We start from the raw sequence: 12,500 nt of genomic DNA on the forward strand, positions 1-12,500 counted from the left end.
GGAGCCCATCCTACTGGATCTAGATGACTGGAGCCCATCCTACTGGATCTAGATGACTGGAGCCCATCCTACTGGATCTAGATGACTGGAGCTCATCCTACTGGATCTAGATGACTGGAGCCCATCCTACTGGATCTAGATGACTGGAGCCCATCCTACTGGATCTAGATGACTGGAGCCCATCCTACTGGATCTAGATGACTGGAGCCCATCCTACTGGATCTAGATGACTGGAGCCCATCCTACTGGATCTATATGACTGGAGCCCATCCTACTGGATCTAGATGACTGGAGCCCATCCTACTGGATCTAGATGACTGGAGCCCATCCTACTGGATCTATATGACTGGAGCCCATCCTACTGGATCTAGATGACTGGAGCCCATCCTACTGGATCTAGATGACTGGAGCCCATCCTACTGGATCTAGATGACTGGAGCCCATCCTACTGGATCTAGATGACTGGAGCCCATCCTACTGGATCTAGATGACTGGAGCTCATCCTACTGGATCTATATGACTGGAGCCCATCCTACTGGATCTAGATGACTGGAGCCCATCCTACTGGATCTAGATGACTGGAGCCCATCCTACTGGATCTATATGACTGGAGCCCATACTACTGGATCTAGATGACTGGAGGGGCCAGTCACCTTCCTCAGGTGATTTATTGTAGGTCACCAACCTGGTTAGGTGTATCTGCTTAATTACTTACTACATAATAATGATAAGGATAATAATAATACCATTTAGCAGACTCTTTTTCCCAAAGCGACTTCAAGTCACACATACAATGCCCACAATCCTAGCGTTTCAATCGCCATGCTCTACCAACTGAGTCACACATACAATGCCCACAATCCTAGCGTTTCAATCACCATGCTCTACCAACTGAGTCACACATACAATGCCCACAATCCTAGCGTTTCATTCACCATGCTCTACCAACTGAGTCACACATACAATGATTTCAATCACCATGCTCTACCAACTGAGTCACACATACAATGCCCACAATCCTAGCGTTTCAATCACCATGCTCTACCAACTGAGTCACACATACAATGCCCACAATCCTAGCGTTTCAATCACCATGCTCTACCAACTGAGTCACACATACAATGCCCACAATCCTAGCGTTTCAATCACCATGCTCTACCAACTGAGTCACACATACAATGCCCACAATCCTAGTGTTTCAATCGCCATGCTCGACCAACTGAGTCACACATACAATGCCCACAATCCTAGCGTTTCAATCGCCGTGCTCTACCAACTGAGTCACACATACAATGCCCACAATCCTAGCGTTTCAATCGCCGTGCTCGACCAACTGAGTCACACATACAATGCCCACAATCCTAGCGTTTCAATCGCCGTGCTCGACCAACTGAGTCACACATACAATGCCCACAATCCTAGCGTTTCAATCACCGTGCTCTACCAACTGAGTCACACATACAATGCCCACAATCCTAGTGTTTCAATCGCCATGCTCGACCAACTGAGTCACACATACAATGCCCACAATCCTAGCGTTTCAATCACCATGCTCTACCAACTGAGTCACACATACAATGCCCACAATCCAAGCGTTTCAATCACCATGCTCTACCAACTGAGTCACACATACAATGCCCACAATCCTAGCGTTTCAATCGCCATGCTCTACCAACTGAGTCACACATACAATGCCCACAATCCTAGCGTTTCAATCGCCATGCTCTACCAACTGAGTCACACATACAATACCCACAATCCTAGCGTTTCAATCACCATGCTCTACCAACTGAGTCACACATACAATGCCCACAATCCTAGCGTTTCAATCGCCATGCTCTACCAACTGAGTCACACATACAATACCCACAATCCTAGCGTTTCAATCACCATGCTCTACCAACTGAGTCACACATACAATGCCCACAATCCTAGCGTTTCAATTGCCATGCTCTACCAACTGAGTCACACATACAATGCCCACAATCCTAGCGTTTCAATCGCCATGCTCTACCAACTGAGTCACACATACAATGCCCACAATCCTAGCGTTTCAATCACCATGCTCTACCAACTGAGTCACACATACAATGCCCACAATCCTAGCGTTTCAATCACCATGCTCTACCAACTGAGTCACACATACAATGCCCACAATCCTAGCGTTTCATTCACCATGCTCTACCAACTGAGTCACACATACAATGCCCACAATCCTAGCGTTTCAATCGCCGTGCTCTACCAACTGAGTCACACATACAATGCCCACAATCCTAGCGTTTCAATCGCCGTGCTCGACCAACTGAGTCACACATACAATGCCCACAATCCTAGCGTTTCAATCGCCGTGTTTTGACCAACTGAGTCACACATACAATGCCCACAATCCTGTTTCAATCACCGTGCTCTACCAACTGAGTCACACATACAATGCCCACAATCCTAGTGTTTCAATCGCCATGCTCGACCAACTGAGTCACACATACAATGCCCACAATCCTAGCGTTTCAATCACCATGCTCTACCAACTGAGTCACACATACAATGCCCACAATCCAAGCGTTTCAATCACCATGCTCTACCAACTGAGTCACACATACAATGCCCACAATCCTAGCGTTTCAATCGCCATGCTCTACCAACTGAGTCACACATACAATGCCCACAATCCTAGCGTTTCAATCGCCATGCTCTACCAACTGAGTCACACATACAATACCCACAATCCTAGGTTTCAATCACCATGCTCTACCAACTGAGTCACACATACAATGCCCACAATCCTAGCGTTTCAATCGCCATGCTCTACCAACTGAGTCACACATACAATACCCACAATCCTAGCGTTTCAATCACCATGCTCTACCAACTGAGTCACACATACAATGCCCACAATCCTAGCGTTTCAATTGCCATGCTCTACCAACTGAGTCACACATACAATGCCCACAATCCTAGGTTTCATCGCCATGCTCTACCAACTGAGTCACACATACAATGCCCACAATCCTAGCGTTTCAATCACCATGCTCTACCAACTGAGTCACACATACAATGCCCACAATCCTAGCGTTTCAATCACCATGCTCTACCAACTGAGTCACACATACAGGACAATTTATTTATGACGCTCCTCTAAGTAAAACTACAGGTGTCATATTGAGTTGTGTTTTGATAAAACTACAGGTGTCATATTGAGTTGTGTTTTGATAAAACTACAGGTGTCATATTGAGTTGTGTTTTGATCAAACTACAGGTGTCATATTGAGTTGTGTTTTGATCAAACTACAGGTGTCATATTGAGTTGTGTTTTGATCAAACTACAGGTGTCATATTGAGTTGTGTTTTGATCAAACTACAGGTGTCATATTGTGTTGTGTTTTGATAAAACTACAGGTGTCATATTGAGTTGTGTTTTGATAAAACTACAGGTGTCATATTGAGTTGTGTTTTGATAAAACTACAGGTGTCATATTGAGTTGTGTTTTGATCAAACTACAGGTGTCATATTGAGTTGTGTTTTGATCAAACTACAGGTGTCATATTGAGTTGTGTTTTGATCAAACTACAGGTGTCATATTGAGTTGTGTTTTGATCAAACTACAGGTGTCATATTGAGTTGTGTTTTGATCAAACTACAGGTGTCATATTGAAGTTGTGTTTTGATCAAATATGGAGCGATTATGTTTTAGAGCCCTCAGAGCACCAGCAATGAGAAAGCTCTCGTTACCAACAAATATACACCTTTCTCCTTATTGAAAAACCTCTCACAAATATACACCTTTCTCCTTATTGAAAAACCTCTCACAAATATACATCTTTCTCCTTATTGAAAAACCTCTCACAAATATACACCTTTCTCCTTATTGAAAAACCTCTCACAAATATACACCTTTCTCCTTATTGAAAAACCTCTCACAAATATACACCTTTCTCCTTATTGAAAAACCTCTCACAAATATACACCTTTCTCCTTATTGAAAAACCTCTCACAAATATACACCTTTCTCCTTATTGAAAAACCTCTCACAAATATACACCTTTCTCCTTATTGAAAAACCTCTCACAAATATACACCTTTCTCCTTATTGAAAAACCTCTCACAAATATACACCTTTCTCCTTATTGAAAAACCTCTCACAAATATACACCTTACTCCTTATTGAAAAACCTCTCACAAATATACACCTTTCTCCTTATTGAAAAACCTCTCACAAATATACACCTTTCTCCTTATTGAAAAACCTCTCACAAATATACACCTTTCTCCTTATTGAAAAACCTCTCACAAATATACACCTTTCTCCTTATTGAAAAACCTCTCACAAATATACACCTTTCTCCTTATTGAAAAACCTCTCACAAATATACACCTTTCTCCTTATTGATAAGCCATATTTGTTTGATGTAACGTTTTACAGCTTTCAGAGTCTCTGAGAGCAGCCAGCCAGCCAGCCAGCCAGCCAGCCAGCCAGCCAGCCAGCCAGTAACACTCTCCTACAGTTATCTCTACCCCAGAGTCTCTGAGAGCAGCCAGCCAGCCAGCCAGCCAGCCAGTAACACTCTCCTACAGTTATCTCTACCCCAGAGTCTCTGAGAGCAGCCAGCCAGCCAGCCAGTAACACTCTCCTACAGTTATCTCTACCCCAGAGTCTCTGAGAGCAGCCAGCCAGTAACACTCTCCTACAGTTATCTCTACCCCAGAGTCTCTGAGAGCAGCCAGCCAGTAACACTCTCCTACAGTTATCTCTACCCCAGAGTCTCTGAGAGCAGCCAGCCAGTAACACTCTCCTACAGTTATCTCTACCCCAGAGTCTCTGAGAGCAGCCAGCCAGTAACACTCTCCTACAGTTATCTCTACCCCAGAGTCTCTGAGAGCAGCCAGCCAGCCAGCCAGTAACACTCTCCTACAGTTATCTCTACCCCAGAGTCTCTGAGAGCAGCCAGCCAGCCAGCCAGCCAGCCAGTAACACTCTCCTACAGTTAACTCTACCCCAGAGTCTCTGAGAGCAGCCAGCCAGCCAGCCAGTAACACTCTCCTACAGTTATCTCTACCCCAGAGTCTCTGAGAGCAGCCAGCCAGTCAGCCAGCCAGCCAGCAAGCCAGCCAGTAACACTCTCCTACAGTTATCTCTACCCCAGAGTCTCTGAGAGCAGCCAGCCAGCCAGCCAGTAACACTCTCCTACAGTTATCTCTACCCCAGAGTCTCTGAGAGCAGCCAGCCAGCCAGCCAGCCAGTAATACTCTCCTACAGTTATCTCTACCCCAGAGTCTCCGAGAGCAGCCAGCCAGCCAGCCAGCCAGCCAGCCAGCCAGCCAGTAACACTCTCCTACAGTTATCTCTACCCCAGAGTCTCTAAGAGCAGCCAGCCAGCCAGCCAGTAACACTCTCCTACAGTTATCTCTACCCCAGAGTCTCTGAGAGCAGCCAGCCAGCCAGCCAGTAACACTCTCCTACAGTTATCTCTACCCCAGAGTCTCTGAGAGCAGCCAGCCAGCCAGCCAGCCAGTAACACTCTCCTACAGTTATCTCTACCCCAGAGTCTCAGAGAGCAGCCAGCCAGCCAGCCAGTAACACTCTCCTACAGTTATCTCTACCCCAGAGTCTCCGAGAGCAGCCAGCCAGCCAGCCAGCCAGCCAGCCAGCCAGTAACACTCTCCTACAGTTATCTCTACCCCAGAGTCTCTGAGAGCAGCCAGCCAGCCAGCCAGCCAGCCAGCCAGCCAGCCAGCCAGCCAGCCAGCCAGTAACACTCTCCTACAGTTATCTCTACCCCAGAGTCTCTGAGAGCAGCCAGCCAGCCAGCCAGCCAGCCAGCCAGTAACACTCTCCTACAGTTATCTCTACCCCAGAGTCTCTGAGAGCAGCCAGCCAGCCAGCCAGCCAGCCAGCCAGTAACACTCTCCTACAGTTATCTCTACCCCAGCCTCTGTGGGAAGACAAACTCAAAGTTAGCAGAACACATCTAAATACACAGGCCACTTGAAACTACCTCGTTCCACACACAAACCCCGTCATTTCCCCATACTCTCCCCATCGCTCCCTCCACTGGTGGAGAGAGAGAGAGAGAGAGAAGAAAAACAACTTTTAAAAGTTAATTGAATTCTGGGGCCTAGTCATTCCCTGTGCATATACATGAGCGTTAATATGGAAGGTAAGGAGGTCTGCTTTTTCAAGATGGCGTAATCGTTTCCCCATCAGTTTTCCCCTCCTCCTCTCTATTTAAAAATGAAGTATTAAGAGACGTAGTCTCCCTTCTACAACGAGTGGGAGTGGAGAAGCAGATACATGCAAATTAGGTAGCGGGGGGAGGAGGGGGGGGGGTATAGGGGGACGGGTGTTTGTCTCCTGATAAGGGTGTCTGTATTCCCCTCCTGGGCGAGAGAGGGAGAGAGGAAGAGATGGGGGGAGAGAGAAGGGGAGAGAGGAAGAGATGGGGAGAGAGAGAAGGAGAGAGAGAGGAAGAGATGGGGGAGAGAGAAGGAGAGAGAGGAAGAGATGGGGAGAGAGAGAGAGAAGAGAGAGGGAGAGAAGGGAGAGAGAGAAGGAGAGAGAGGAAGAGATGGGGAGAGAGAGAAGGGGAGAGAGGGAGAGATGGGGAGAGAGAGAAGGGGAGAGAGGAAGAGATGGGGAGAGAGAGAAGGGGAGAGAGGAAGAGATGGGGGAGAGAGAAGGGGAGAGATGGGGGGAGAGATGGGGAGAGAGGAAGAGATGGGGGAGAGAGAGAAGGAGAGAGAGGAAGAGATGGGGAGAGAGGAAGAGATGGGGGGAGAGAGAAGGGGAGAGAGGAAGAGATGGGGAGAGAGAGAAGGGGAGAGAGGAAGAGATGGGGAGAGAGAGAAGGAGAGAGAGGAAGAGAAGGGGAGAGAGGAAGAGATGGGGGAGAGAGAAGGGGAGAGAGGAAGAGATGGGGAGAGAGAGATGGGGAGAGAGGAAGAGATGGGGGGAGAGAGAAGGAGAGAGAGGGAGAGATGGGGAGAGGGGAAGAGATGGGGAGAGAGAGAAAGAGACAGAGGAAGAGAAGGGGAGAGAGGAAGAGATGGGGAGAGAGAGAAGGGGAGAGAGGAAGAGATGGGGGAGAGAGAAGGGGAGAGAGGAAGCGATGGGGAGAGAGAGAAGGGGAGAGAGGAAGCGATGGGGAGAGAGAAGGGGAGAGAGGAAGAGATGGGGAGAGAGAGAAGGGGAGAGAGGAAGCGATGGGGAGAGCGAGAAGGAGAGAGAGGAAGAGATGGGGAGAGAGGAAGAGATGGGGAGAGAGAGAAAGAGACAGAGGAAGAGAAGGGGAGAGAGGAAGAGATGGGGAGAGAGAGAAGGGGGGAGAGGAAGAGATGGGGAGATAGGAAGAGATGGGGAGAGAGAGAAAGAGAGAGAGGAAGAGATGGGGAGAGAGGAAGAGATGGGGGGAGAGAGAAGGAGAGAGAGGAAGAGATGGGGAGAGAGAGAAGGGGAGAGAGGAAGAGATGGGGAGAGAGAGAGAAGGAGAGAGAGGAAGAGATGGGGAGAGAGAGAAGGAGAGAGAGGAAGAGATGGGGGGAGAGAGAAGGGGAGAGAGGAAGAGATGGGGAGAGAGAGAAGGAGAGAGAGGAAGAGATGGGGAGAGAGGAAGAGATGGGGAGAGAGAGAAGGGGAGAGAGGAAGAGATGGGGAGAGAGAGAAGGAGAGAGAGGAAGAGATGGGGAGAGAGGAAGAGATGGGGAGAGAGAGAAGGAGAGAGAGGAAGAGAGGGGGAGATGGGGAGGAAGAGATGGGGGAGAGAGAGAGAAGGAGAGAGAGGAAGAGATGGGGAGAGAGAGAAGGAGAGAGAGGAAGAGATGGGGGGAGAGAGAAGGGGAGAGAGGAAGAGATGGGGAGAGAGAGAAGGAGAGAGAGGAAGAGATGGGGAGAGAGGAAGAGATGGGGAGAGAGAGAAGGGGAGAGAGGAAGAGATGGGGAGAGAGAGAAGTAGAGAGAGGAAGAGATGGGGAGAGAGAGAAGGAGAGAGAGGAAGAGATGGGGAGAGAGAGAAGGGGAGAGAAGGAGAAGGAAGAGATGGGGAGAGAGAGAAGGGGAGAGAGGAAGAGATGGGGAGAGAGAGAAGGAGAGAGAGGAAGAGATGGGGAGAGAGAGAAGGGGAGAGAGGAAGAGATGGGGAGAGAGAGAAGGGGAGAGAGGAAGAGATGGGGAGAGAGAGAAGTAGAGAGAGGAAGAGATGGGGAGAGAGAGAAGGGGAGAGAGGAAGAGATGGGGAGAGAGAGAAGGAGAGAGAGGAAGAGATGGGGAGAGAGAGAGAAGGAGAGAGAGGAAGAGATGGGGAGAGAGAGAGAAGGGAGAGAGAGGAAGAGATGGGGGAGAGAGAGAAGGAGAGAGAGGAAGAGATGGGGGAGAGAGAAGGGGAGAGAGGAAGAGATGGGGAGAGAGAGAAGGAGAGAGAGGAAGAGATGGGGGAGAGAGAGAGAAGGAGAGAGAGGAAGAGATGGGGAGAGAGAGAAGGAGAGAGAGGAAGAGATGGGGGAGAGAGAAGGGGAGAGAGAGGAAGAGATGGGGAGAGAGAGAAGGAGAGAGAGGAAGAGATGGGGAGAGAGGAAGAGATGGGGGAGAGAGAGAAGGGGAGAGAGGAAGAGATGGGGAGAGAGAGAAGTAGAGAGAGGAAGAGATGGGGAGAGAGAGAAGGAGAGAGAGGAAGAGATGGGGAGAGAGAGAAGGGGAGAGAGGAAGAGATGGGGAGAGAGAGAAGGGGAGAGAGGAAGAGATGGGGAGAGAGAGAAGGAGAGAGAGGAAGAGATGGGGAGAGAGAGAAGGGGAGAGAGGAAGAGATGGGGAGAGAGAGAAGGGGAGAGAGGAAGAGATGGGGAGAGAGAGAAGGAGAGAGAGGAAGAGATGGGGAGAGAGAGAAAGAGAGAGAGGAAGAGATGGGGAGAGAGGAAGAGATGGGGGGAGAGAGAAGGAGAGAGAGGAAGAGATGGGAGAGAGGAAGAGATGGGGAGAGAGAGAAGGGGAGAGAGAGAAGTAGAGAGAGGAAGAGATGGGGGAGAGAGAGAAGGGGAGAGAGGAAGAGATGGGGAGAGAGAGAAGGAGAGAGAGGAAGAGATGGGGAGAGAGAGAGAAAGAGAGAGAGGAAGAGATGGGGAGAGAGGAAGAGATGGGGGAGAGAGAAGGAGAGAGAGGAAGAGATGGGAGAGAGGAAGAGATGGGGGGAGAGAGAAGGGGAGAGAGGAAGAGATGGGGAGAGAGGAAGAGATGGGGAGAAAGAGAAAGAGAGAGAGGAAGAGATGGGGAGAGAGGAAGAGAAGGGGAGAGAGGAAGAGAAGGGGAGAGAGGAAGAGATGGGAAGAGAGGAAGATATGGGGAGAGAGGAAGAGATGGGGAGAGAGGAAGAGAAGGGGAGAGAGGAAGAGATGGGGAGAGAGGAAGAGATGGGGATAGAGGAAGAGAAGGGGAGAGAGGAAGAGATGGGGAGAGAGGAAGAGATTGGGAGAGAGGAAGAGATGGGGAGAGAGAGGAAGAGATGGGGAGAGAGGAAGAGATGGGGAGAGAGGAAGAGATGGGGAGAGAGGAAGAGATGGGGAGAGAGGAAGAGATGGGGAGAGAGGAAGAGATGGGGGAGAGAGGAAGAGATGGGGAGAGAGGAAGAGATGGGGAGAGAGGAAGAGATGGGGAGAGAGGAAGAGATGGGGAGAGAGGAAGATAGAGAGGGAGAGATGGGGAGAGAGGAAGAGAGAGAGGAAGAGATGGGAGAGAGGAAGAGATGGGGAGAGATGGGAGAGAGAGGAAGAGAGAGAGGAAGAGATGGGAGAGAGGAAGAGATGGGGAGAGAGGAAGAGATGGGGAGAGAGGAAGAGAGAGAGGGAGAGATGGGGAGAGAGGAAGAGAGAGAGGAAGAGATGGGAGAGAGGAAGAGATGGGGAGAGAGGGAGAGATGGGAGAGAGAGGAAGAGAGAGAGGAAGAGATGGGAGAGAGGAAGAGATGGGGAGAGAGGAAGAGATGGGGAGAGAGGGAGAGATGGGGAGAGAGGAAGAGAGAGAGGGAGAGATGGGGAGAGAGGAAGAGAGAGAGGAAGAGATGGGAGAGAGGAAGAGATGGGGAGAGAGGGAGAGATGGGAGAGAGAGGAAGAGAGAGAGGAAGAGATGGGAGAGAGGAAGAGATGGGGAGAGAGGAAGAGATGGGGAGAGAGGAAGAGAGAGAGGAAGAGATGGGAGAGAGGAAGACATGGGGAGAGAGGAAGAGAGAGAGGAAGAGATGGGAGAGAGGAAGAGATGGGGAGAGAGGAAGAGATGGGGAGAGAGGAAGAGATGGGGAGAGAGACAGAGACAGAGAGAGAGAGAGAGAGAGAGAGAGAGAGAGAGAGAGAGAGAGAGAGAGAGAGAGAGAGAGAGAGAGAGAGAGAGAGAGAGAGAGAGAGAGTCAGGTTGACTGACAGACTGACTAGCTAAGAATTATTACATGGAAACTGGTCATCCTGGTATGATGATGATTAGGTTCCTAATGGTGCAACTCTGGGGTGGACGTTTGGACTGGGGAGAACACACACACACGTACCCACTCAACCAGTCCCCACTTCCTCCCAACCCCCTAAATACCACACTTAACCTGTTCTTCAACCTATTCCAACACAACCCCACTACAACATCACCCACCCCAAATGATCTCACTTCTCCCGAACTCCCTTCTGCCTCAACATAGTACAATATAACCCACCAAAATACTATCACCTACGGCTTGTTATAATGTTAGTCGTTTCTGCATGAGGTTTGTGTTGTGAGGGCAGTGATTTGAAAGGACTTACATTCAGAGAAATCCTGTTTGTCAGTGTAGTAGTGGTGCTCTGATGGGACGGCTGCAAGAAAGAGGAGAGAACAGGAGGTCAACAACAACGAGGTACACTGTTCAAATCAAATCAAATCAAATTGTATTTGTCACATACACATGGTTAGCAGATGTTAATGTGAGTGTAGCGAAATGCTTGTGCTTCCAGTTCCGACAATGTTCTACTGTTCTACTGTTCCACAGTTCCGCTGTTCCGCTGTTCCACAGTTCCGCTGTTCCGCTGTTCCGCTGTTCCGCTGTTCCACAGTTCCGCTGTTCCACAGTTCCGCAGTTCCGCTGTTCCGCTGTTCCGCAGTTCCACAGTTCCGCTGTTCCACAGTTCCGCTGTTCCGCTGTTCCGCTGTTCCACAGTTCCGCTGTTCCGCTGTTCCGCAGTTCCACAGTTCCGCTGTTCCGCTGTTCCACAGTTCCGCTGTTCCGCTGTTCCGCAGTTCCGCTGTTCCGCTGTTCCGCAGTTCCGCTGTTCCGCAGTTCCGCTGTTCCGCTGTTCCGCCGTTCCACAGTTCCGCAGTTCCGCTGTTCCGCTGTTCCACAGTTCCGCAGTTCCGCTGTTCTGCTGTTCCGCTGTTCCACAGTTCCGCTGTTCCGCTGTTCCACAGTTCCGCTGTTCCGCTGTTCCGCAGTTCCGCTGTTCCACAGTTCCGCTGTTCCGCTGTTCCGCTGTTCCACAGTTCCGCTGTTCCGCTGTTCCGCTGTTCCGCTGTTCCGCTGTTCCGCTGTTCCACTGTTCCACTGTTCTACTGTTCCTCTGTTCTACTGTTCTACTGTTTCAAGTGTATGATGTGTACGTGTCAGTGTTGTCTATGTGTCAAGAAAGGATTAGTGTGTGTGTGTGTGTGTGTGTGTGTGTGTGTGTGTGTGTGTGTGTGTGTGTGTGTGTGTGTGTGTGTGTGTGTGTGTGTGTGTGTGTGTGTGTGTGTGTGTTTCCAGGTGGGATAGGAGCAGCAAGCCAGTGCTAAACAGGGCCCCTCCAATCTGACCAGTCGACAGCCTAGCCCAAGCCTCCTCACTCAGCCGCCGGGAGCAGGAAAGTGGCCTGTCTGGTAAGATCTGGTAGGCCCCGCTGGCAGTTTAGCCCACTTCCAGGATTAGTGGCTCCTAATCAGATAAGAGGCCGAGAGGACACCCAGACACAGCCACCTGCTCCAGGACAGAGTAGGAGTAGCCCCTAGTTCCCCACACGCTGATCCAAGGTCAGTTTAGTGATTTCGCCCCCTACAGTTAAGGTCAGGGGGGAGCTGACCCTAGAGCTGAGGGTCACTGCGGGGAGGAGGAGCTGATTCCTAGATCTGAGGGTCTGGGGGGCGGGGAGTGGGAGCTGATCCTAGATCTGTGCCTAAGGGGTGAGGGACAGGAAGGGGGGGTCCCTTAGTAATTCTAATGAGCCTGGGACTCCCTCTTGTGGAAAGAACGGTGTCTTACATTTGAGGTTGATATCAGTGTGTGTGTGTGTGTGTGTGTGTGTGTGTGTGTGTGTGTGTGTGTGTGTGTGTGTGTGTGTGTGTGTGTCGTGTGTGTGTGTGTGTGTTATGTGTGTGTGTGTGTGTGTGTGTGTGTGTGTGTGTGTGTGTGTGTGTGTGTGTGTGTGTGTGTGTGTGTGTGTGTGTGTGTGTGTGTGTGTGTGTGTGTTAATAGAGGCTATTATCAATTTGCACAGCTTAAATTAGCCGACGCGATGTGGTACTCTCTGCTC

The 12,500-nt window shown here is 50.0% G+C and overlaps 1 protein-coding gene across 1 annotated transcript in view; it reads right to left on the reverse strand.

The window, feature by feature from the left end:
* LOC124020468 (WD repeat-containing and planar cell polarity effector protein fritz homolog) overlaps positions 1 to 12,500 on the reverse strand; it is a 156,937-nt gene that overhangs the window by 132,002 nt on the left and 12,435 nt on the right. The window contains 1 exon segment of the mRNA XM_046335705.1: positions 10,767 to 10,817. Within this exon segment, the coding sequence (XP_046191661.1) occupies positions 10,767 to 10,817 (51 nt within the window).

The sequence above is a fragment of the Oncorhynchus gorbuscha genome, unplaced genomic scaffold (genome assembly GCF_021184085.1).
Source record: "Oncorhynchus gorbuscha isolate QuinsamMale2020 ecotype Even-year unplaced genomic scaffold, OgorEven_v1.0 Un_scaffold_827, whole genome shotgun sequence".
NCBI classification, from domain to species: Eukaryota; Metazoa; Chordata; class Actinopteri; order Salmoniformes; family Salmonidae; genus Oncorhynchus; species Oncorhynchus gorbuscha.